Genomic DNA, 26,137 nt, shown 5'->3' with positions numbered 1-26,137 from the left:
AAGATTCTGGTATGTTGTGTCTTTGTTCTCATTGGTTTCAAAGAACTTATTTATTTCTGCCTTAATTTCAATATTTACCCAGTAGTTATTCAGGAGCAAGTTGTTCAGTTTCCATGTAGTTGTGCGGTTATGAGTGAGTTTCTTAATCCTGAGTTCTAATTTGATTGCACTGTGGTCTGAGAGACTGTTTATGATTTTCGTTCTTTTTCATTTTCTGAGGAGTGTTTTACTTCCAATTATGTGGTCGATTTTAGAATAAGTGCGATGTGGGGCCAAGAAGAATGTATATTCTGTTGATTTGGGGTGGATAATTCTGTAGATGTCTATTAGGTCTACTTGATCCAGAGCTACCTGAATATCCTTGCTACTTTTCTGTCTCATTGATCTGTCTAATATTGACAGTGGGGTGTAAAGTCTCCCACTATTATTGTATGGGAGCCTAAGTCTCTTTGTAGGTCTGTAAAAAGTTGCTTTATGAATCTAGGTGCTCCTGTATTGGGTGCATATATATTTAGGATGGGTAGCTGTTCTTGTTGCATTGATCTCTTTACCATTATGTAATGCCCTTCCTTGTCCTTTTTGATCTTTGTTATTTTAAAGTCTGTTTTATCAGAGACTAGGATTACAACCCCTGCTTTTTTTTTTTCTTTCCATTTGCTTGGTAAATATTCCTCCATCCCTTTATTTTGAGCCAATGAGTGTCTTGCATGTGAGATGGGTCTCCTGAGTACAGCACACTGATGGGTCTTGACTGTTTATCCAATTTGCCAGTGTGTGTCTTTTAACTGGGTTATTTAGCCCATTTACATTTAACGTTAATATTATTATGTGTGATTTTGATCCTGTCATTATGATGCTAGCTGGTTATATTGCCCATTAGTTGATGCAGTTTTTTTATAGTGTCAATTGTCCTTTAAATTTGATATGTTTTTGCAGTGACTGATAACCATTTTTACTTTCCGTATTTAGTGCTTCCTTCAGGAGCTCTTGTAAGGCAGGCCTGGTGGTGACAAAATCTTTCAGCATTTGCTTGTCTGTAAAGGATTTTATTTCTCCTTCGCTTATGAAGCTTAGTTTGGCTGGATATGAAATTCTGGATTGAAAATTCTTTTCTTTAAGAATGTTGAATATTTGCCCCCAGTGTCTTCTGGCTTGTGGGGTTTCTGCAGAGATATCTGCTTTTAGTCTGATGGGCTTCCCTTTGTGGGTAACCAGACCTTTCTCTGGCTGCCCTTCACATTTTTTCCTTCATTTTAACCTTGATGAATCTGACAATTCTGTGTCTTGGTGTTGCTCTTCTCGAGGAGTATCTTTGTGGTGTTCTCTGTGTTTCCTGAATTTGAATGTTGGCCAGTTTTGCTAGGTTGGGAAAGTTCTCCTGGATAATATCCTAAAGAGTGTTTTTGGTACATACTTTTAAATAACCAGATCTCGTGAGAAATCACTCACTATTGGGAGGACAGTGCCAAGCCATTCATGAGGGATCCACGCCCATGATCCAAACACCTCCCACCATGCTTTACCTTCAACACTGGGGATTATAGTTGACCATGATATATGGAGGGGACAAACATACAAACTATATCAAAGGCATAGCATGGGTTCTGTGAAAGGAGGGTGAAAACACAAAGATGACATCGCCACTGACCTCAGGGAGTGCTCAGTAGACTGAGGGAGACAAGTACATATTTTCCTGAAGGAGGGCACTGGAGTGATGGCGTGTTTAGAATGTGAAAGTAGAGCAGTCACAGAGAGGCAGCCCAGCAAAGTGCTTGCTCAGGGACTGGGCCAGCAACTCCCCACTGCATGTGATGTATCTGAGGAAAGTCATTAAAATAGGCAATGGTCACTTTCCATCAAGTCCCTGGTGTGGTCCATGGAGGCAGGATTGTCAATCTGATTTTGGCATTTCAGAGGCCTCTTAGGGTTTGGATACGGAAGAAGACAACCAGCAATGATTATGTATTTCAGAGATGTGCGTGAGCCCCAATTTCTTGCCAGTTGGGAGGTCAGTGTTGAGGGCCTTACTATCTTAAGGAAATCCTTGACACATAGGATGCCAATTTCTTTCTGGACAGAGAGTATTTGGTTGGTTAAAGTTAAAATCTGAATTTTGTTTTGGGATATATTCCAAAAATATTAGCTTTATTCAAATTTACTTTCACTTTATCTTTCTGAATTTTCAAGGTCCAAAAGCATTGCTTAGTAATTCTGTTTCTAAACTCACATTGCAGCACTGGGCATGACCTGTCCAAGGCAGAGACCATAAGATAGTCTTGTCTGGAAAACATACAAGTAGGTATCTCAACAAATGATACTCATATATTCTTGTTCTTAGGAGTAAATCATTGGCAGTGAGTATGATTTTTTTTTTTTTTTTTTTTTTTATGAAAGGATAAATACACACCCTCTATTGAGGTCAGGTTTTGTGCCTGTACTTCTTCCGCCTACTGTATCATAGGAGATTAGAAACCCAGCTGCTGGCTCGGGCTGCAGTTCTCTGATGGCTCGCACACGGTGGACCAGCCCTGTTCTCCTATGTGTTTCTCTGCTGCTGACCTGTGGATTTGCTGAGGCAGGGAAGCTGCTGGTAGTGCCCATGGATGGGAGCCACTGGTTCACCATGCAGTCGGTGGTGGAGAAGCTTATCCTCAGGGGGCATGAGGTGGTGGTAGTCATGCCAGAGGTGAGTTGGCAACTGGGAAGATCACTGAATTGCACAGTGAAGACTTATTCAACCTCATACACTCTGGAGGATCTGGACCGGGAATTCATGACTTTCGCCCATGCTCAATGGAAAGCACAATTACGAAGTTTCTTTTCTCTATTTCTGAGTTCATCCAATGGTTTTTTTGATTTATTTTTTTCGCATTGCAGGAGTTTGTTTAATGACCAAAAATTAGTAGAATACTTAAAGGAGAGTTCTTTTGATGCGGTGTTTCTGGATCCTTTTGATGGCTGTGGCTTAATTGTTGCCAAATATTTCTCCCTCCCCTCTGTGGTCTTTGCCAGGGGAATATTTTGCCACTATCTTGAAGAAGGTGCACAGTGCCCTGCTCCTCTTTCCTATGTCCCCAGAATTCTCTTAGGGTTCTCAGATGCCATGACTTTCAAGGAGAGAGTATGGAACCATGTCATGCACTTGGAGGAACATTTATTTTGCAAGTATTTTTTCAAAAATGCCCTAGAAATAGCCTCTGAAATTCTCCAAACACCTGTCACGGCATATGATCTCTACAGCCACACATCAATTTGGTTGTTGCGAACGGACTTTGTTTTGGACTATCCCAAACCCGTGATGCCCAACATGGTCTTCATTGGTGGTATCAACTGCCATCAGGGAAAGCCAGTGCCTATGGTAAGTCATCTCTCCTTTAGCACATTAAGAATAATCTGGCTTTGTAAATTAAAAAAAGATTCCTTACTGAACTGTGATTTGACATTTTGGTTTGTTGCATTTCAAATTTCTTTCCAGTTTAACAAATTATTTTGTGCCAATTCATGTACTTGTCAGTTATCAAATTTTATAAAACTGCCCTTCTTGAAAGTGTGTATATATAATTTAAAAATTATACATCATATTCAGCCTACATTTTTGAGTACTATGTTTAGAAAAGTACCAACAACCGCAGTAAGAAATGGAACTTCTCTTTTTTGCAAATTCTATGTGACCCCTGAGAGCAAATGCTGTTAGCAGTTTTGCATACATTCTTTTCATTAAAAAAGTGTTTCAGTTGTGTATATATAATTTAAAAATTATAGGTCCTATTCAGCCTACGTTTTTGAGTACCGTGTTTAGAAAAGCACCAAAAACCACAGTAAGAAATGAAACTTCCCTTTATTGCTAATTTTTGTGACCCCTAGAGGAAATGCTCTTAGCAGTTTTGTGTACATTCTTTTCATTTAAAAAAAAAAGCATTTTAGTTATACGTAATATCTAATGTAAATTCTCATACCTATTTTGTTAAAATAAAATCTTGTATTAGGTTAGACATATATTTCTTTACCTTGCATTTTTCATTTGCCAATAAATAATAGATTCCTTTATAGACAAATACAGACAGATTTGACAAGTTCGTTTAATAGTCTTTACTTTGGATGCTATGTAGTTTTTTTTAACCAATTAGTATTGATATATCTTTAGGCATTTTCCATTTTTTGCTTTTATGAATAAGGCCATGTAAACACTCTTTAATAATTTCCTTATGTGAATATTTTTCTATATTCTTGCTTTTATCTTAGTAGACTAGAGTCTTACATGTAGGGTTATAGGGTTTTCCTAAGTTGAGAAGGATTGGCATCTTTTTACTATTAAGTCATCCTGTTCAGGAATATGTAAGTCTCACTATTTATTCAGATCTTGTTTTATATACCTAAATAAAATTTTTCACTATATAAGCATTTTATGTTTGTTATTAACATTTATTCCTTGGCATTTTATTATTTTTGAAACTATTTTTTTACAGGGCAAATTTTCCATTTCTACATTTAACTGACTATTGGGGTTTTTGCACATGTATCTTGTATCCAGCAACATTACTAACTTTTTTTATTATTTTTTAGTATGCATTAGATGTACAATATACCCTACCATCTGCAAGTAATTCCCTTCTCTGATATTTATACTGCTTCTTTTGCTTTGCTGGAGCATATACTTCCAAAACATTACTGAGTAATATTGTTAGAGTAGCCAGTTTAAATAGGAATTCGGTCACTTTTGACTGAAAAATCCTTGAAAAATACCAGAATAAGATTCTGGCAAATGCACAGTTGCTAAATCCAGATGAATCACTTGGTGTCTCATCTCATTATATTATTTTATTAGAGATGGAGTATACATTTTTGTCTATTGCTGTGGCTGCTTACAATGTTCAGTAGACTTTGTAACACAGTCATATCTGTCATTGGCAGATGTTTGGTAAAAGAGTGACCTTTCAGCCTACTCATGGGAAAGTGAAATAATGCTCTTTCTAAAAAGCAGGAAGACTACAGTTGTAGGCCTTTCAAAATTAGGCATGACTTTCAGTTCTTGGCCAGACCGGGCGAGGAGATGCAAGTTGAAGGACTCTTAAGAGGTTGGACTTATCAAAGCACTTTTCTCCTCTTTATCCTCCATTAATTACAGTACCAAGCACCATCCATGTGTTGCCTACACACCACATCTGTGGCTGAGGGTGAGGCTCTGCCACTTCCTGAACCCACACTGAGTTCATTATGGCTCACAGGGTCACCCAGAGGCCTTTAGAGATATAAAACCCTATATATGATTTTATATCACCTATGATAGGGAGATATACATAAAAAATGAAACATTAAACTCTATATGGTTTCATTTATTTTGATTATAAATCTTTTATGAGATAAGAAATAAATGTGTTTATATATCTATTAAAGAATATACATGTATGAAAGTTTTTATAGTTGCAGAGGGTTATGTATATTAATGTATATATTTATGATTATATCCGTAAATCCAGCAGAATTCTCACAGAGGAATTCAGATCTGAAAGAGGGCTTTCTGTCAAGAGCCTTGGATGTGGCCCAACCACAAAAGTAAAAGTCGACTGTCGTTGAAAGAAGGATGGACACTGCATATTGCTCTTTCCTTGTTTCAGAGGCCAGGATGTGTCTGGGAAAAGCATGCAGTTGGTTACATCTTGTTGGGAAACAGGATTCGAGTCTGAGTCTCATCTGTCTGATGAGAAGGGAGCATTACTTAATGATAGAGTACGTGTTTGCACATGTACGTGTTTGTGTATGTGCAGGTGTGTTTGTGTGCGGTGTCCCAGACCCTGCACAGGGGATTTTCTTGAAGGTCTCCTGTAACAAAATCTCCTTGAGCCTATCCGGGAGAATTACATCCAGGGATGTAATTAAATACTTTAACAAGGATGGCAGATGACCCCATCTCGAACGTCAGGGATCAAATTTCAACATGAGATTTGGAGGGGACAAACTTTTAAACTATATAATTTGGTATGGTTGTTCTTTTGCATTTCAGCGTTCTAATGTGTGTGTTGATTAATGATGTGTAAACAATTCAGCAGAACATTGAAATAGTTTTAATGAGAAAAAGAGGAAGTCACTCCTAGTCTCTTTGAATTTTTGGTTAGTTCCAACAGAATTGATGACTGGTTTTAGGTGAAAAGAATTCAGGCTCCGTCTATACCATCCATGGTAGGTTCAGCTCTGCAGACCTGGGGATGGGATATGGTTACAGAGCAAGAAAAGATCTGTGCTTCCCCCATTGCTCTAAGTTTCTGGCTCCAGTTCAAGATCCAAATTCAAAGTTAGCTTTTGGTGGACAAGACTAAGGCCTCCCACTAAAATTGTTTACTTCAAGTTTTTATTTTCAAAGTGTTCAACACACACAAAAGAGAGACTTAGTGTCATGACCACCCGTATATCAATCTTAGGTTAAATAATTTTCACTATTTTGCTGAACTGATTCATCTATCCCTTTTTTCCTGTCTTTAAAGAAAACTTTTTTAAAAGAGAAATTTGTGTCAATCTTTTTTATTATACTTTAAGTTCTAGGGTACATGTGCACAATGTGCAGGTTTGTTACATAGGTATACATGTGCCATGTTGGTTTGCTGCACCCATCAACTCGTCATTTCCATTAGGTATTTCTCCTAATGCTATCCCTTCCCCAGCCCCCCACCCCCTGACAGGCCCTGGTGTGTGATGTTCCCTGTGTCCATGTGTTCTCATTGTTCAATTCCTACTTATGAGTGAGAATATACACTGTTTGGTTTTCTGTCCTTGTGATAGTTTGCTGAGAATGATAGTTTCCAGCTTCATCCATGTCCCTGCAAAGGACATGAACTCATCCTTTTTTATGGCTGCATAGTATTCCATGGTGTGTATGTGCCACATCTTTTTATCCAGTCTATCATTGATGGACATTTGGGTTGGTTCCAAGTCTTTGCTATTGCGAATAGTGCTGCAATAAACATATGTGTGCATGTGTCTTTATAGTACCATGATTTATAATCCTTTGGGTATATACCCAGTAATGAGATCGCTGGGTCAAATGGTATTTCTAGTTCTAGATCCTTGAGGAATTGCCACACTGTCTTCCACAATGGTTGAACTAATTTACACTCCCACCAACGGAGTAAAAGTGTTCCTATTTCTCCACATCCCCTCCAGCATCTGTTGTTTCCTGACTTTTTAATGATCGCCATTCTAACTGGCATGAGATGGTATCTCATTGTGGTTTTGATGTGCATTTCTGTGATGACCAGTGATGATGAACATTTTTTCATATGTCTGTTTGCTGCATAAATGTCTTCTTTTGAGAAGTGTCTGTTCACATCCTTTGCCCACTTTTGAATGGGTTGTTTTTTTTCTTGTAAATTTGTTTGACTTCTTTGTAGATTCTGGCTATTAGCCCTTTGCCAGGTGGATTGATTGCAAAAATGTTCTCCCATTGTGTAGGTTGCCTGTTCAGTCTGATGATAGTTTCTTTTGCTGTGCAGAAGCTCTTTGGTTTAATTAGATCACATTTGTCAATTTTGGCTTTTGTTGCCATTGCTTTTGGTGTTTTAGTCATGAAGTCTTTGCCCATGCCTATGTCCTGAATGGTATTGCCTAGGTTTTCTTCAAGGGTTTTTATGGTTTTAGGTCTTACATTTAAGTCTTTAATCCATCTTGAGTTAATTTTTCTATAAGGTGTAAGGAAGGGATCCAGTTTCAGCTTTCTACATATGGCTAGCCAGTTTTCCCAACACCATTTATTGAATAGGGAATCTTTCCCCCTTTTCTTGTTTTTGTCAGGTTTGTCAAAGATCAGAAGGTTGGGGATGTGTGGTGTTATTCCTGAGGCCTCCATTCTGTTCCATTGGTCTATATATCTGTTTGGGCACCAGTACCATGCTGTTTTGGTTACTGTAGCCTTGTAGTATAGTTTGAAGTCAGGTAGCGTGATGCCTCCAGCTTTGTTCTTGTTGCTTAGGATTGCCTTGGCTATCCAGGCTCTTTTTTAGTTCCATATGAAATTTAAAGTAGTTTTTTCTAATTCTATGAAGAAAGTCAATGGTAGCTTGATGGGATAGCATTGAATCTATAAATTACCTTGGGCAGCATGGCCATTTTTACGATATTGATTCTTCATATCCATGAGCATGGAATGTTCTTCCATTTGTTTGTGTCCTCTTATTTTGTTGAGCAGTGGTTTGTAGTTCTCCTTGAAGAGGTCTTCATACCCATTGTAAGTTGTATTCATAGGTATTTTATTCTCTTTGTAGTAATTGTGAATGCCAACTTGCTAGACATTACCTTTCAACCCCCAGTTTGTGTCATTTTAAAAAGAAATTCTTGGCATGTCATTCCATCACTGAATACTTAATTAAATACGAAAAATAAGAAACATTTGTTACATAGCCACAATATCATTATCATATCTAAGGCAATAAAAATTCTTTAATATTATCTCATTTCCAGTCCATAATTAAATTTCCCCCATTTTCTGGAACAACATCTTTCCATATAGATCAATGGAATAGAATGGAGAATTCAGAAATAAACCCATATATTCTTGGCCAATTGACAAGGTGTCAAATTTTGACAAGTGTGTCAAGATCATTCAAATGGGACAGAATAGTCTCTTCAACGGAAGACCCACCCTGGGGTCCTTCAGGTCCAGCATCAGAGTCCAGACCATTTGCAGAGATCATCCAGCCGTCTCCCACCATGCCTCTGATGAATCCTTCACCATGTGCATCCACATGGGTCCCGCAAATATTTTCTCACAGTCTGTTGAGTGACTTTCCTTACAAATACTTCATTGTAGAATAAATAGATGTTTATAGCAAGGTTGCAACAAATAGTTTAGAGAATTCTTATCTATCCTGTGTCCAGTTTCCCCATTGTTATATCTTATGTTTCTATGGCACATCCATTGCAACTCATTCACCAATATTGACACGTTATGATGAGCTAAAGTCTGTTTCCTTCAGATTTCATTGATTTTTACTTAATATCACTGTTCTTTTATGGGATCCCATTGATACCACCTGAAATGTAGTCATCATGTCTCCTTAGTCTCTTCCAGTCTGTGACGGTTTCTCAGACTTCCCCTGTTTTTGGTGACTTGGGCAGTTTTGAGCAGTCCTGGCCAGGTGTCCTGTAGAATGTTCCTCAGTGTGTGTTTGACATTTTTATCATGGTTAAACTGGGGTTATAGGTTTTTGGTAGGAAGACACAGAGGTCTTTTCTTGTTTTCTTGCGTGTAGAAAAGAGTGGCCTGTTCTCCAATGCATTGCTTGTACCTTTGTAAAAACTTGGCTGTTCATACATCTGTGCATGTATTTCTAGACTTTGTGTTCTGCTCCACTGAAATATTTGTGAAATATTTGATTACTGTAGCTTTGTGATAATCTTGAAATGAGGTAGTGTTACCAATTTTTTTCAAATTGTTTTTGCTATTGTAGGTCTGCTACATGACCGTATGGATTTTAGAATAAGTTTTTTAGTTTGGTTTGATTGGGATTGTATTGAATTTATAGATCAACTGGGGAGAAACAACATCTTATCAATTTTGAGTTTTCCAATTCATTAACATATCTATTTAAGTCCCTCATCAGTGTTCTGTAATTTTCAGTGTACAGTCTTTCACATTTTTTGTCAGATATATTCCTAAGTGTTTCATGTTTTTGATGCTATTTAAGTGATATTTTTATTCCAATTTTTAATTGTTCATTGCTAGTATAGTTGACCCCTGAACAATATGGGAATGAAGCGGACCAACCCGCTGAAGCAAAAAATCCACACAGATCTTTTGATTCTCCAAAAACATAACTACTAACAGCCAACTATTTACCAAAAGCCTTACCAGTAGCATAAACAGTCAATTAACACATATTTTGAATGTTGTTAGTATTATATCTTATATTATTACAATAAAGAAAGCTAGAGAAAAGAAAATGTTATTTAAAAACATAACATATGAAAAAATGCCCAGTATCACTAATCATCAGAGAAATGAAAGTCAAAACCACAATGAGATATCATCTCACACCAGTTAGAATGGCTATTATTAAAAAGTCAAGAAACAATAGATGCTTGCGAAGCTGCTGAGAAAGGGGACCAGTTGTACACTGTTGGTGGTGGGAATGCAAATTAGTTCATCCCCTGTGGGAAGTAGTTTGGAGATTTCGCAAAGAAGTCAATAGACACCACCAATAAAATAGAAGTTTTATATATATATAAAATCATTTTACCAAGAAACACATGCACTGGTATGTTCATTGCATCTCTATTCAGAATAGAAAAGACATGAAATCAACCTAGGTGCTCGTCAACAGTGGCTTAGATGAAGAAAACGTGGAACATATACACCATGGAATATGCAGTCATAAAAAAAGAATGAAATCATGTTCTTTGTAACAACATGGATGCAGCTGGAGGTCATTATCCTAAGGAAATATACACAGACACAGAACACCAAATACCATGTGTTCTCACTTAGAAGTGGGAGCCAAACAGTGGGTACTCATGGGCATAAAGATGGCAACAATAGACACTATGGACTCTAAAGGGGAGAGGAAGGGGTGCAGGAGTTGAAAAACTATTGGGTACTATGTTCAGTACTTGGGTGATGGGAGCAATCATGCCCCAAACATCAGCATCACACGATATACTCAGGTAACCTGCGTATGTACTCTTGAATCTAAAATAAAAGTTGAATATGTATAAGCGGAAGTGAATCATCAAAAAGGTCTCCGTCTTCATCATCTTCCATTGAGTGGGCTGTGGAGGAGGAGGAGGAGGAGGAGGAGGAGTAGATGTTGGTCTTGCTGTCTCAGGGTGGCAGAAGCAGAAGAGGTAGAGGAGGTGGAAGGGGAGGCAGGAGAGGCAGGTGCACTTGGTGTAACCTTATGGAAATACATCGTAATTGCTGTCTATTTTTTTCTCTTTGATTTATTTAAAAATGCTTTTATACAGTACTAATCCTTCTTCCCCACTTGCTTTGGTTTCAGTGCCCATATCATAGAAAGGTTCATGTTGTAATAGAAGTCAATAGCAGTCTTAAATAATTGGAAGCCTTTCTATGAGGCTTATATTGTGTAAAGCCATTTTTTTTTTTTTTTTTCTGGCACTGCTGCTTCTACATCTTCTTTCTCATCAAGTACTTATTGGAAAGCACTCATCTCCATCAGGTCCTCTATTAATTCCTCGAGTGTAGTGTCTATTGACTCTTGAATTTCTCCAAGATTCATATTTTGAAACACCTTATCCCCCACCTTTTGTTGCTTAATACACAATCCTTTTCATGACTTTCTTGATTGGCTCTGTCATAAATCCTGTGAAGTCATGTGCAACATCTGGACACAGTTTTCTCCAGAAGAAATGTATTGTTTGGGGCTTGGTGGCTTTCACAGCTCTTTCTGTAACAACAATGGCATTTTCAATGGTGTAATCCTTCTGGACTTTCATGACATTCTCTATCCAGATTCTCTTCCATAGTATTGACAATCTTTTCCATAAAAAAGTGTGTGTAATGAGTTCTAAAGTTCCTTATGACCCCTGATTGAGAGACTGAATTAGAGATGTTGGGTTTGGAAGCAGGTAGACCACTTTGACAGCTTCCGTGTTGAACTCATGGGTTCTGGGTGAGTAGGGGCATTGTCCAATATCAGAAGAACTTTAAAAGACAGTTCCTTACTGGCAATACATTTTCTGCCTTCAGGGACAAAGCATTGATGGAACCAATCCAGAAAAAATGTTCTTGTTGTGTAGGCCTTCTTGTTGTACAACCAAAAATCTGTCAGTGGGTGTCGATCTTGTCCCCTCAAGGCTTAAGGGTGGGCAGTTCTACACATGAGGTCAGTCCTGAGTGTAAACTTGACTGTGTTTACATAAAACAGTAGAGTTAGCCTATCCCTTTCTGCCTTGCATTCTGGTGCTTGGTTTACTTCCTCGCTAATAAATGTCTTTTGTGTCATCTTGTTTTTGTTTTTGTTTTTTCCACAATAGGGCACTGTCATCTGCATTAAAAACCTGTTCAGGCAGATATCCTTCCTCCTCAATAATTTTCTTCGTGGCATCTGGGAACTCTTTGTCTCCTTTTGCTTGGCAGAAGCTGCTTCTGTTATCTTGACAAAAAACTAGCCGCCATTAAATTCTCCAATTTTGGATTCTTCACCTCTTTTTTGCTTTAAGTTGTCATATAATGACTTTGCTTTTCTCAAATCACAATGGCATCTATAAATAAGCCTTTCTTTTTTTTTTTTTTTTTTTTTTGAGACGGAGTCTCGCTCTGTCACCCAGGCTGGAGTGCAGTGGCCGGATCTCAGCTCACTGCAAGCACCGCCTCCCGGGTTTACGCCATTCTCCTGCCTCAGCCTCCCGAGTAGCTGGGACTACAGGCGCCCTCCACCTCGCCCGGCTAGTTTTTTGTATTTTTTTTAGTAGAGACGAGGTTTCACCGTGTTAACCAGGATGGTCTCGATCTTCTGACCTCGTGATCCACCCGTCTCGGCCTCCCAAAGTGCTGGGATTACAGGCTTGAGCCACCGCGCCCGGCCAATAAGCCTTTCTTATAGCAATGCTACACTCACATTAAAGCTGCATTTTCAATATGAGACAAAAGGTATTTCAGAAAAAAATGCAAGGTTTGACTCCTGCTGGCATTGCTGCAGCAATGTCTTCATGAATCTCCCTCCCTCCCTCTCTCCCTCCCTCCCTTCCTTCTTTCCTTCTTTCTTTCTTTTTTTTCCAGTGGTCCTTGTCTAGCTTCATTTATTTTGAAATGGCAGGCAATCACCATGGTAGAGCTCAGTCTATGGTACCAATCAAGCAATTTGACTTTTTTGGTAATTCTTTGCTTCTTGGGAGTAATTCCAGTATCATTAGTGGTGCTCTGTAGTCCCATGATGGTATTCAAGGTTTACAATATTGCACTAAACATGATGAAAAATACAGTAGAGCCATGAGAGATCACTTTTACTCTGACATGCAATTTATTGGAGAGATGAAATGCTCAGAGAGTATAAGTGTTATATCACATGCATTTAACCCACACTTCAGCTCACTGGAAGAGCAACAGGAGGTAGCTACAAAATTATTACAGTAGTGTAGTATATACTATAGGTAATTTTGTGCAGTTAAGATTTAATGCTGCATCTATACATTTGTTTGTATTTCTTTCCAGTGCTAATGATGCACTGTACAGTCTGGAAGTGTTTGCGTGTGTTTTAATAATTTTTTATAGATTTGTGCATATTTTAAAGTAATAAATAATAAAATAGAGTAGTATCTACACATGCTTTATGCATTAATGGCATACCTACCTTTAAAAAATTTTTAGATATTTCTAGTTTATGTGGTTTATGTGTACGTTTTTTCAAACTGTTGGAAGTTTCTTTGCAATATATTTATCTATAAAAATCTGTTTTTTTAGATTATAAAATAAAATAAATAAAAATCTATCTATAAAAAAGTTTGCAATATATTTATCTATAAAAATCTGCATATAAGTGGATCCACACAGTTCAAAACCCTACTGTTCAATGTCAACTGTATATAGAAATAAGATTAATTTTTAAGTATTGTATCTTGCAACCATGCTAAACTTAATGTATTTGTTCTAGGAGATTTTTGTAGAGTTTGTTATTATTCCTGCATACATAAACATGTTGTCTGTGAATGAGACCTTTTTATTTTTTTCTTTACGATCTAGATACTCTTTCCTTCTTTTTCTTCCTTGACTGCACTGGCTGGAACCTGAAGAACAATGTTGAGTAGAAGTGGGGAGGGCCCCCATCCTCGGCATGTGTTTGACTTGAGGAGTGGAGCATTCAGTCTTTCACCATTAAGGATGATGTTAGCTGTGGGTTCCTCCAAGATGCCCTTCATTAGTTTAAGATACTCCTCTTTTTTTTTCTGAGTTTTTTGAGAATTTTTTATCACATGTGGATTTTGGATTTTTGTCAAACACTTTTTCCATACCTATTGAGATAATTATATGCTTATACTTTTTTAGTTTATTTATGTGGTATGTTACTTTAATTGATTTATAAAATTATTTATTTTATCATTAATTATGGTGAAATACACATAGCATAAAATGAATCATCTTCATCACTTTAGGTACACAGTTCAGTATTGAGTACATTCACATTGCTGTGCAACCAATACCACCATTCATCTCCAGAACTCTCTTCATCTTCCCAAACTGAAACTTTGGACCCATTAAAATATAATTCTCCATTCTCCCCTCCTCTCAGCCCTTGCCAACCATCATTTCACTCTTTTATTCTACGAATTTGACTATTTTAGATACTTCATATAAGTAGAATCATACAGCATTTGTCATTTTGTGATTAGCTTAGTTCACTCTGCACAATATCCTTAAGGTTCATTCATGTTAGCATATGTCAGAATTTTCTTCCTTTCTAAGGCTGAATAATATTTCATTCTGTATACCTACACCACATTTTTGCTTGGGTTGTTTCCACTTCTTGGCTGTTGTGAGTTATGCTGCTATGAACATGGTGGCACAACCTCGATTAATTTTCTAATGTCAAACCAGCCTTGCATTCCTCGGATAAACCCCACTTGGTTATGGTGTATAATCTTTTTGTGTAGTACCTATTTTAAAATATTACAGAAGTTGACTTGCCAATATTTTGTTTAAAATTTTTGCATCTAAGCTCATGAGGGTCTGTAATTTTCCTATCTTATAATGTCTTTATCTGGTTTTGGTACTGTGATAATGCTGGTCTCGTCAAATGAATTAGGAAATCCTGTAGGCTTCAGTTTTTAGAACCAGTTTGTGAATAATTGGTATTATTTATTCTTCAATGTTTGCCGGATTCATCAGTGATGTCATCTGAGCTTTGTTTTGTGAGGGAAGGTGTGAATTACAAATCTAAATTAAATTTAAAATATACAGGATACAGCAGGGTGTGGTGGCTCAAGCCTGTAATCCCAGCACTTTGGGAGGCCGAGATGGGCAGATCACGAGGTCAGCAGATCAACCTGGCTAACACGGTGAAACCCCATCTCTACTAAAAAATACAAAAAACTAGCTGGGCGAGGTGGCGGGCGTCTTGAGTCCCAGCTACTCGGGAGGCTGAGGCAGTAGAATGGTGTAAACCCGGGAGGCAGAGCTTGCAGTGAGCTGAGATCTGGCCACTGCACTCCAGCCTGGGTGACAGAGTGAGACTCCATCTCAAAAAAAAAAAAGATGCAGGTTACTTCTGTTGGGGTTATGCATTTATTTTTGTGAAAAGTCTAGCAGTTTGTATCTTTAACAAAATGTGTCCATTCCATCTAAGTTGCAGACTTTTTTTGGCATAAACTTGTTCATGATATTCTCTTAACATTTTAATATCTGTAGAATCTATGGTGATACCACCTCTCTCATTCCTGATATCGATAAGTTATTTCTTCTCTCATTTTTTTTAGATCAAGGTGGCTAGAGCTTTACTAAATTAATTGATCTCAGCAAACCAGCTTTGGCTTCATTAATTTTCTCAACAAACCAGCTTTGGTTTCATTAATTTCGTCTATGTTTTGAATATATTTTCCATTTCATTGATTTCTGCTCGGAAGTAAGCCTCCAGGGAAGGTAGATCACTCACCATCATGTTTGTTTTTCAAGGACAGTCATCTACAAGTGCCCCAGACACCAAAAGAAAAGGAGACTAAGCAAATGTCTAGTAACAGGGTGTCCTGAAAGGAGCCATCTTGTGCTCGCACAAGGATTATACCCCGAGGTTGTCTGCAGAATCTCTCACTAAATGTTCTTTAAGGTGTTACCTGACACACACTGCTTAGCTCGTCCATGAAGGTATCAAGAAAACCTGCAGAATATAATTCTGTCCAATGCAACAAATATTTCGGTTGATTTTCTTTGTGCAAGGCTGTATTTGTTTGCTTGGATTGCTATAAAGGATAGCTGAGGCTGGGTAATTTATAAAGAAAAGAGGTTTAATTGGTTCACAGTTTTGCAGTCTTTACACGAAACATGGTGCTAGCATCTGCTTCAGGTGAGGCCTCAGGAAGCTTACAATCATGACAGAAGGTGATGGGGAGCTGGCATGTCACATAGCAAGAGCAAGAGAGAAATGGGGGAGATGGCACATACTTTTCTTTTTAATTTTTATTTTTATTTCTGGGGTACACGTGGAAGATTTTCAGGTTTGTTACATAGGTAAACATGTGCCATGGTGGTGCATACTTTTTTTTTTTTTTTCCTGCTCTGAAACTCTTTTTTTTTTTTTTTTTTTTTTTTAAATACTGTAAGGTCTGGGATACATGTGCAGAATGTGTAGGTTTGTTACATAGGTATACACATGCCATGGTGGTTTGCCGCACCCATCAACCCGTCATCTACATTAGGTATTTCTCCTAATGCTGTCCATCCCCTAGGCCCTCACCTTGCAACAGGCCCCAGTGTGTGATTGTGTGATGTTCCCCTCTCTGCATCCATGTGTTCTCATTGTCCAACTCCCACTGTGCATGAGAACATGCAGTGTTTGGTTCTCTGTTCTTGTGTTAGTTTGCTGAGAATGATAGTTTCCAACTTCATCCATGTCCCGGCAAAGGACATGAACTCATCCTTTTTTATGGCTGCATAGTATTCCATGGTGTATATGTGCCACATTTTCTTTATCCACTCTATCATTGATGGTCATTTGCATTGGTTCCAAGTCTTTGCTATTGTGAATAGTGCTGCAATAAAATACATGTGCATGTGCTTTGTAGTAGAATGATTCATAATCCTTTGGGTGTATACCCAGTAATGGGATTGCTGGATCAAATGGTATCTCTGGTTCTAGATCCTTGAGGAATCGCCACACTGTCTTCCAGAATGGTTGAACTCCTACCAACAATGTAAAAACGTTCCTATTTCTCCACATCCTCTCCAGCATCTGTTCTTTCCTGAGTTTTAATGATCGCCATTCTAACTGGCATGAGATGGTATCTCATTGTCGTTTTGATTTGCATTTCTCTAATGACCAGTGATGATGAGCTGTTTTGATATGTTTGTTGGTTGTATAAATGTCTTCTTTTGTGAAGTGTCTGTTCATATCCTTCACCCACTTTTTGATGGGGTTGTTTTTTTCTTGTAAATTTAAGTTCCTTGCAAATTCTGGATATTAGCCCTTTATCAGATGGATAGATTGCAAAATTTTTCTCCCATTGTGTAGGTTGCCTGTTCAGTCTGATGATAGTTTCTTTTGCTGTGCAGAAGCTCTTTAGTTTAATTAGATCCCATTTCTTAATTTTGGCTATTGTTGCCATTGCTTTTGATGTTTTAGTTATGAAGTCTTTGCCCATGCCTACGTCCTGAATGGTATTGCCTAGGTTTTTTTCTAGAGTTTTCATGGTTTTAGGTCTTACGTTTAAGTCTTTAATCCATCTTGAGTTAATTTTTGTGTAAGGTGTAAGGAAGGGGTCCAGATTCAGTTTTCTGCATATCGCTAACCAGTTTTCCCAACACCATTTATTAAATAGGGAATCCTTTCCCCATTGCTTGTTTTTGTCAGGTATGTCAAAGATCAGATGGTTGTAGATGTGTGGTATAATTTCTGAGGCCTCTGTTCTGTTCCATTGATCTATAAATCTGTTTGGGTACCAGTACCATGCGGTTTTGGTTACTGTAGCCTTGTAGTATAGCTTGAAGTCAGGCAGCGTGATGCCTCCAGCTTTGTTCTTTTTGCTTAGGATTGTCTTAGCTATGCAGGCTCTTTTTTAGTTCCATATGAAATTTAAAGTAGTTTTTTCTAATTCTGTGAGGAAAGTCAATGGTAGCTTGATGGGATAGCATTGAATGTATAAATTACCTTGGGCAGTATGACCATTTTCATGATATTGAGTCTTCCTATCCATGAACATGGAATGTTTTTCCCTTTGTTTGTGTCCTCTCTTGTTTCCTTGAGCGGTGGTTTGTAGTTCATCTTGAAGAGGTCCTTCCCATCGCTTGTAAGTTGTATTCCTAGGTATTTTATTCTGTTTGTAGCAATTGTGAATGGAAGTTTACTCATGATTTGGCTCTCTGTTTTTCTATTACTACTATATAGGAATGCTTGTGATTTTTGCACATTGATTTTGTATCCTGAGACTTTTCTGAAGTTGCTTATCAGCTTAAGAAGATTTTGTACTGAGATGATGGGATTTTCTAAATATACAATCATGTCATTTGCAAACAGAGACAATTGGACTTCCTCTCTTCCTATTTGAATACCCTATATTTCTTTCTCTTGCCTGATTGTCCTGGCCAGAACTTCCAATACTATGTTGAATAGGAGTGGTGAGAGAGGGCATCCTTGTCTTGTGCTGGTTTTCAAAGGGAATGATTCCAGCTTTTGCCCATTCAGTATGATATTGACTGTGGGTTTGTTATAAATAGCTCTTATTATTTTGAGATATGTTCCATCAATACCTAGTTTGTTGAGAATTTTTGGCATGAAGTGCTGTTGAATTTTATTGAAGGCCTTTTCTGCATCTAAATTGAGATAATCATGTGGTTTTTGTCATTGGTTCTGTTTATGTGATGGATTACGTTTATTGATTTGTCTATGTTGGACCAGCCTTGCATCCCAGATATGTAGCTGACTTGATCATGGTGGATAAGCTTTTTGATGTACTAGCAGACTCAGTTTGCCAGTACTTTATTGAGGATATTTGCCATCGATGTTCATCAGGGATATTGGCCTGAAATTTTCCTTTTTTGTTGTGTCTCTGCCAGGTTTTGGTATCAGGATGATGCTGGCCTCATAAAATGAGTTATGGAGGAGTCCCTCTTTTTCTGTTATTTGGAATAGTTTCCGAAGGAATGGTATCAGGTCCTCTTTGTACCTCTGGTAGAATTCTGCTGTGAATCCACCTGGTCTGGGCTTTTTTCAGTGGATAGGCAATTAATTACTGCCTCAATTTCAAAACCTGTTATTGGTCTATTCAGGGGTTTGAATTCTTCCTGGTTTCGTCTTGGGAGGCTGTATGTGTCCAGGAATTTATCCATTTCTCCTAGAATTTCTAGTTTATTTGTGTAGAGGTGTTTATAGTATTCTCTGATGGTAGTTTGTATTTCTGTGGGGTCGGTGGTGATATCCCCTTTATCATTTTTTATTGTGTCTATTGATTCTTCTCTCTTTTCTTCTTCATTAGTCTGGCTAGTGGTCTATCAATTTTGTTAATCTTTTCAAAAAACTAACTCCTGGATTCATTGGTTTTTTGAAGGGTTTTTCTGTCTCTATCTCCTCCAGTTCTGCTCTGATCTTAGTTATTTCTTGTCTTCTGCTAGCTTTTGAATTTGTTTGCTCTTGCTTCTCTAGTTCTTTTAATTGTGATGTTAGGGTTTTGATGTTAGATCTTTCCTGCTTTCTCCTGTGGGCATTTAGTGCTATAAATTTCCCTCTAAACACAGCTTCAGCTGTGTCCCAGAGATTCTGGTATGTTGCGTCTTTGTTCTCATTGGTTTCAAAGAACTTATTTATTTCTGCCTTAATTTCAATATTTACCCAGTAGTTATTCAGGAGCAGGTTGTTCAGTTTCCATGTAGTTGTGCAGTTTTGAGTAAATTTCTCAATCCTGAGTTCTAATTTGTTTGCACTGTGATCTAAGAGACTGTTTGTTATGATATCCGTTCTTCTGCATTTGCTGAGGAGTGTTTTACTTCCAGTTATGTGGTCAATTTTAGAATAAGTGCAATGTGGTGCTGAGAAGAATGTATATTCTGTTGATTTGGGCTGGAAAGTTCTATAGATGTCTACTAGGTTTGCTTGGTCCAGAGTTGAGTTCAAGTCCTGCTTTTCCTTGTTAATTTTCTGTGTCGTTGATCTGTCTAATATTGACAGTGGGGTGTTAAAGTCTCCCACTATTATTGTATGGGAGCCTAAGTCTCTTTGTGGGTCTCTAAGAACTTGCTTTATGGGTGTTCCTGTATTGGGTGCATATATATTTAGGATGGTTAGCTCTTCTTGTTACATTGATCCCTTTCCTTTACCATTATATAATGCCCTTCTTTGTCTTTTTTTGATCTGTGTTGGTTTAAAGTCTGTTTTATGAGAGACTAGGATTGCAACCCCTGCTTTTTTTGCTTTCCATTTGCTTGGTAAATATTCCTCTATCCCTTTATTTTGAGCCTATGTATGTCTTTGCACGTGAAATGGGTTTTCTGAACACAGCACACTGTTGGGTCTTGACTGTTTATCCAATTTGCCAGTCTGTGTCTTTTAATTGGGGCATTTAGCCCATTTACATTTAAGATTAATATTATTATGTGTGAACTTGATCCTATCATTATGATACTAGCTGTTTATTTTGCCTATTAGCTGATGCAGTTTCTTTATAGTGCTGATTGTCCTTATAATTGGGTATGTTTTTGCAGTAGCTGGTACTGGTTTTTCCTTTCCATATTTAGTGCTTCCTTCAGGAGCTCTTGTAAGGCAGGCCTGGTGGTGACAAAATCTCTCAGCATTTGCTTGTCTGTAAAGGATTTTATTTCTCCTTCACTTATGAAGCTTAGTTTGACTGGATATGAAATTCTGGATTGAAAATTCTTTCCTTTAGGAATGTTGAGTATTTGCCCCTACTGTCTTCTGGCTTGTTGGGTTTCTGCAGAGAGATCCACTGTTAGTCTGATGGACTTCCTTTTGTGGGTAACCAGACCTTTCTCTCTGACTGCCCTTAACATTTTTCTTTCATTTCAACCTTGGTGAATCTGATGATTATGTGTTGGGGTTGCTTTTCTCGAGGAGTATCTTTATGGTGTTCTCTGTGTTTCCTGAATTTGGATGTTGGCCTCTCTAGCTTGGCTGGGAAAGTTCTCCTGGATAATATCCTAAAGAGGGTTTTTGTCACATTTTTTAAAAATTATACTTTAAGAGTTCTGGGATAGGGCGCGGTGGCTCAAGCCTGTAATCCCAGCACTTTGGGAGGCTGAGATGGGCGGATCACGAGGTCAGGAGATCGAGACCATCCTGACTAACACGTGAAACCCCATCTCTACTAAAAAATACAAAAAACTAGCCGGGCGAGGTGGCAGGCGCCTGTAGTTCCAGCTACTCGAGAGGCTGAGGCAGGAGAATGGCGTGAACCCGGGAGGCGGAGCTTGCAGTGAGCTGAGATCCGGCCACTGCACTCCAGCCTGGGTGACAGAGCGAGACTCTGTCTCAAAAAAAAAAAAAAAAAAAAAAAAAAAAGTTCTGGGATACATGTGCTGTCATATACTGTTAAGCAATCAAATCTCATGAGAAATCACTCACTATTGGAAGGACAGTGCCAAACTATTCATGAGGGATCCATGCCCACTACCCAAACATCTCCCATCATGCTTCACCTCTAACACTGATAGTATATTTGACCATGATATATGGAGGGGACAAACATACTAACTGCATGAAAGGCATAGCATGGCTACTGTGAAAGGAGGGTGAAAACACAAAGATGACATCACCTCTCACCTCCAGGAGTGCTCAGCAGACTGAGGGAGACAAGTACATATTTTCCTGAAGGAGGGCACTGGAATGATGGCGTGTTTAGAATATGGAAGTAGAGCAGTCACAGGGAGGCAGCGCAGCAGAGTACTCACACAAGGACTGGGCCAGCGACTCCCCACTGCATGTGATGTATCTGAGGGAAGCCATTAAAATAGGCGAAGGTCACTTTCCATCAAGTCCTTGGTATGGTCCATGGAGGCAGGGTTGTCAATCTCATTTCAGCATTTCAGAGGCCTCTCAGGGTTTGGATATGGAAGAAGACAACTAGCAATGATTATGTATTGCAGAGACGCAGGTGAGCCCCAGTTTCTTGCCAGTTGGGAGGTCAGTGCTAAGGGCCTTGCTGTCTTTCCTTGGCACATAGGATGCCAATTTCTTTCTGGACAGAGAGTATTTCCTTGGCTAGAATCAAAATCTAAATTTTGCTTTGGGATAAATTCCAAAAATATTAGCTTTATTCAAATTGACTTTCACTTTATGTTTCTGAATCTTCAAGGTCCAAAAGCATTGCTTAATAATTCTGTTTCTAAAGTCACATTGCAGCTCAGGGCATGCTCTCCCTCCAAGGAAGAGACCATAATGTACTCTTGTCTCTAAATCATACAAGTAGGTATCTCAGCAAATGATACTCATGTATTATTGTTCTTATGAGTAAATCATTGGCAGTGAGTGTGATTATGAAATGATAAATACACGCCCTCTATTGGGGTCAGGTTTTGTGCCTGTACTTCTTCCGCCTACTGTATCATAGCAGCTTAGAATTCCAGCTGCTGGCTCTGGCTGCAGTTCTCTGATGGCTCACACACGGTGCATCAGCCCCGTTCCTTTATGTCTGTGTCTACTGCTGACCTGTGGTTTTGCTGAGGCAGGGAAGCTGCTGGTAGTGCCCATGGATGGGAGCCACTGGTTCACCATGCAGTCGGTGGTGGAGAAACTTATCCTCAGGGGGCATGAGGTGGTCGTAGTCATGCCAGAGGTGAGTTGGCAGCTGGGAAGATCACTGAATTGCACAGTGAAGACTTATTCAACCTCATACACTCTGGAGGATCTGGACCGGGAGTTCATGGCTTTTGCCCAGGCTCAGTGGAAAGCACAAATACAAAGTATATTTTCTCTGGTAATGAGTTCATCCACTGGTTTTTTTGATTTACTTTTTTCACATTGCAGGAGTTTGTTTAATGACCAAAAGTTAGTAGAATACTTAAAGGAGAGTTCTTTTGATGCGGTGTTTCTGGATCCTTTTGATGTCTGTGGCTTAATTGTTGCCAAATATTTCTCCCTCCCCTCTGTGGTCTTTGCCAGGGGAATATTTTGCCACTATCTTGAAGAAGGTGCACAGTGCCCTGCTCCTCTTTCCTATGTACCCAGAGAACTCTTAGGGTTCTCAGATGCCATGACTTTCAAGGAGAGAGTACGGAACCATGTCATGCACTTGGAGGAACATTTATTTTGCAAGTATTTTTTCAAAAGTGCCCTAGAAATCGCCTCTGAAATTCTCCAAACACCTGTCACGGAATATGATCTCTACAACCATACATCAATTTGGTTGTTGCGAACGGACTTTGTTTTGGACCCTCCCAAACCCGTGATGCCCAACATGGTCTTCATTGGTGGTATCAACTGCCATCAGGGAAAGCCAGTGCCTAAGGTAAGTCATTGCTCCTTTAGCACATTAAAAGTATTCTGGCTTCGAATATTTAAAAAGATTCTTTACTGAACTGGGATTCGACATTTGTGTTTGTTGCGTCTAAAATTTCTTTTCTGTGTAAAAAATTATTTTGTGCCACGCATATGCTTGTTGGTTAGCAACTTTGATATAACGGCCTCGTTAATATGTATGTATATACAATTAGTTAATTGTTTATAATTTCCACTGCATTTTTTTTTTTTTTGAAACAGGGTATTGCTATGGTGCCCTGGCTAGACTCAAACTTTTGGGCTCGAGTGATCCTCCTATCTAAGCCTTCCAAGCAATTATGACTTTTTTAGTATTTTTGGAAAAATATTTAAAAGCACCATAAGAAATGAAAATTTCATTTTTAGCTAATCCTGCACTACCTGCTGCAGTAAAATGTTCTTTGCGGTTTTGTATGCATCTGTTTCCATTTGTTGAAATTATATATAAGCATATATGTAAATATTTACACTTATTTTATGAAAATTAAATCAACTATCAGGCTGTACATGTTGTTCTTTACTAAGCATTTTTACTTGCCAATAAACCAGAAACATCTTTACAGATTTGATATGTTATTTTATTTTATATTTTAATATTTATGTATTTATTTTTATTATACTTTAAGTTCTAGGGTACATGTGCACAACGTACAGGTTTGTTACATATGTATACATGTGCCATGTTGGTGTGCTGCACCCATCAACTCGTCAGCACCCATCAACTCGTCATTTACATCAGGTATAACTCCCAATGCCATCCCTTCCCTTCCCTTCCCACAATAGGCCCCGGTTATTTTAATAATTGCATAAAAGTCTTTACTTTGGATCCAACATAGGCACAAGCTTTCCCAGGTATTTTTCTGCTAAAGATTTGGCTAACTTCTTCAAAACAATAATAATAAGCAGATGTTATCTTTCTTTGACTGTGAAGAAAGTATAAAGCAGAATGCCTTTAGCCAGCCAAAAAATTGTTACTATGAGGTTTGGTCTTGTCCAGTCTGCTTTTGATTTGAGTGGACTACTTTCATCTCTTGGTAGCCATTCCTTTGATTGAGCTTTGTCTTCAGATAGTATTGGTAAATCTATGTTTCATCTTCTGTTACAATCTTTGAAGAGAGACTTCAAGGTTTTTTTGGTTTTTTTTTTTTTTGAGACAGAGTTTCACTCTTGTTGCCGAGGCTGGAGTGCAATGGTGTGATCTCAGCTCACTGCAACCTCCACCTCCTGGGTTCAAGCGATTCTCCTGCCTCAGCCTCTTGAGTAGCTGGGATTACAGGCACACACCACCACACCTGGCTAATTTTGTATTTTTAGTAGAGCTGGGGTTTCTCCATGTTGGTCAGGCTAGTCTTGAACTCCTGACTTCAGGTGATCTGCCTGCCTTGGCCTCCCAAAGTTCTGGGATTACAGGTGTGAGCCACTACGCCCGGCTAAGGTCTTGATCCCACTTGTTTATAATTTTCTGTGAAGGGTCTGTTCTTGTCTGCAGCTGATCTGGCTGCAACGGTTTTGGCACCCATGAAGTAGAAAATTTGTTCAGCTGAAATTTTTGTCAGAATTGTGTAAACTGTCCTGATTGAGATATCTATTGTGTTGGCTATTGTTTCTGCTGTTAATTGTCAGTCTTCTTCAGTTAGAACATGAGCAAGATTGTTTCCTTGCAAATTGAGAGGGATGGTCTGCTGGTGTAGACTTTATTTTTAACCTTGTCTTGTCCCTTCTTAAAAGGAATTACTCATTTATAAACTGCAAATTTCTTTGGGCCATTTTCTCCATTAACTTTTTTTTAAAGCATCAATGATTTCAGCATTCTTCCACTCGTATTTCGGCATAAATTTATGCTATTGCTTCAATTGTTGCAGAATTCATGTTGTTCTGATAGGGGCTTTTTTTCCAACTGATGTCTTATCCTTCTTAGTGCCTCAAACTAGATCCTATTCAGACATGTTTTAACAAGTTAGCAAAAGTTTGTTTGGTGCAAAGAAATTTGAAATCCATGCATACGTTTTTCATAATATGAATTTTCATGAATTGTTTTATGATCCCTTATCTATTACTTTTTTAGCGATGAACCATGCAAGTTTGACTATTGTTCTGGCTTCTTACAAGGTTCAGTAGACTTTGTAACACAGTTGTATCTCTCACAGATTGGCAGCCGTTTGGTAAAAAATTGACTTTTCAGCCAACTCATGGGAAAGTGAAATAATGTGAAAAACAGGAAGACTATAGTTTTAGGCCTTTCAAGTGAGGCATGGCTTTCAGCTCTTGGCAAGAACAGGCAAGGAGATGCAAGCCTCTAAGAGGCTAGGCTTTTCAAAGTGCTTCTCTCCCCTTTACCCTCCTTCAGTTACAGCACCAAGCACCACCCAGGTGTTGCCTGCAGCCTCACCCTCTTCCCAGTTGTGGGATCCTGCCGCTTCCTGAACCCACACTGGGTTCCTTGTGGCTCACAGGGTCACCCAGAGGGCTTTCGAGATCCAGAAAGCTATGTGTGATTTTGTATCACCTATTATATAAAGATACATATAAAATAGGAAACATATTGACCATATATCATTTTGTATAGTTTTGGTTTTATGTGTCTAAAAAATACATGATTTTTTTGTATGTATTAAAGGATAGGTATGTATAAGATGTTTTATAGATGTAGAAAGTTATTTTTATATATCTTTATAAATTATAATAAAGGAAGGAAAATTCTCAAAGAGGAATTCAGATATCAAAGAGTGCCCTTTGACAAAGAGCCTTGGATACAACATACCTTCAAAAGTGAATTGTCATTGAAAGACCTGTGGACACTGGATTCCTCTTTCCTTATTTTAGAAGGGCAGGCTGTGCCTTGGAAAAGCATGCAGTTTGTTGTATCTTGCTGGGCAACACGAGTCATAGTCTGAAGTCTCTGATGAGAAGGAAGCATCGCTTGATGGTGGAGTGTGCATCTGTGCCCATGTATGTGCACGTGTGTTTGTGTGTGTGCATGCACATGTGTCTGCATGCAGTGT

At 38.5% G+C, this 26,137-nt stretch overlaps 1 protein-coding gene and 1 pseudogene across 1 annotated transcript in view; both read left to right on the top strand.

The window, feature by feature from the left end:
• Nucleotides 1-2,371: 2,371 nt before the first annotated feature.
• The window catches only part of LOC126933131 (UDP-glucuronosyltransferase 1A8-like), a 61,468-nt gene continuing 37,702 nt past the window's right edge, over nt 2,372-26,137 (top strand). Inside the window, exon 1 of the mRNA XM_050752689.1 lies at nt 2,372-3,041. Coding sequence (XP_050608646.1) covers nt 2,504-3,041 — 538 coding nt within the window. The 5' untranslated portion in view covers nt 2,372-2,503. The remainder of the gene's footprint in view (nt 3,042-26,137) is intronic.
• LOC126933132 (UDP-glucuronosyltransferase 1A8-like) lies at nt 21,862-23,578 on the top strand (annotated as a pseudogene).

This window comes from Macaca thibetana, chromosome 12 (genome assembly GCF_024542745.1).
Source record: "Macaca thibetana thibetana isolate TM-01 chromosome 12, ASM2454274v1, whole genome shotgun sequence".
Taxonomy (NCBI): Eukaryota; Metazoa; Chordata; class Mammalia; order Primates; family Cercopithecidae; genus Macaca; species Macaca thibetana.
The sequence above is the reverse complement of the archived record's forward strand: the minus strand, read 5'-3'. Positions and strand labels throughout refer to the sequence as shown.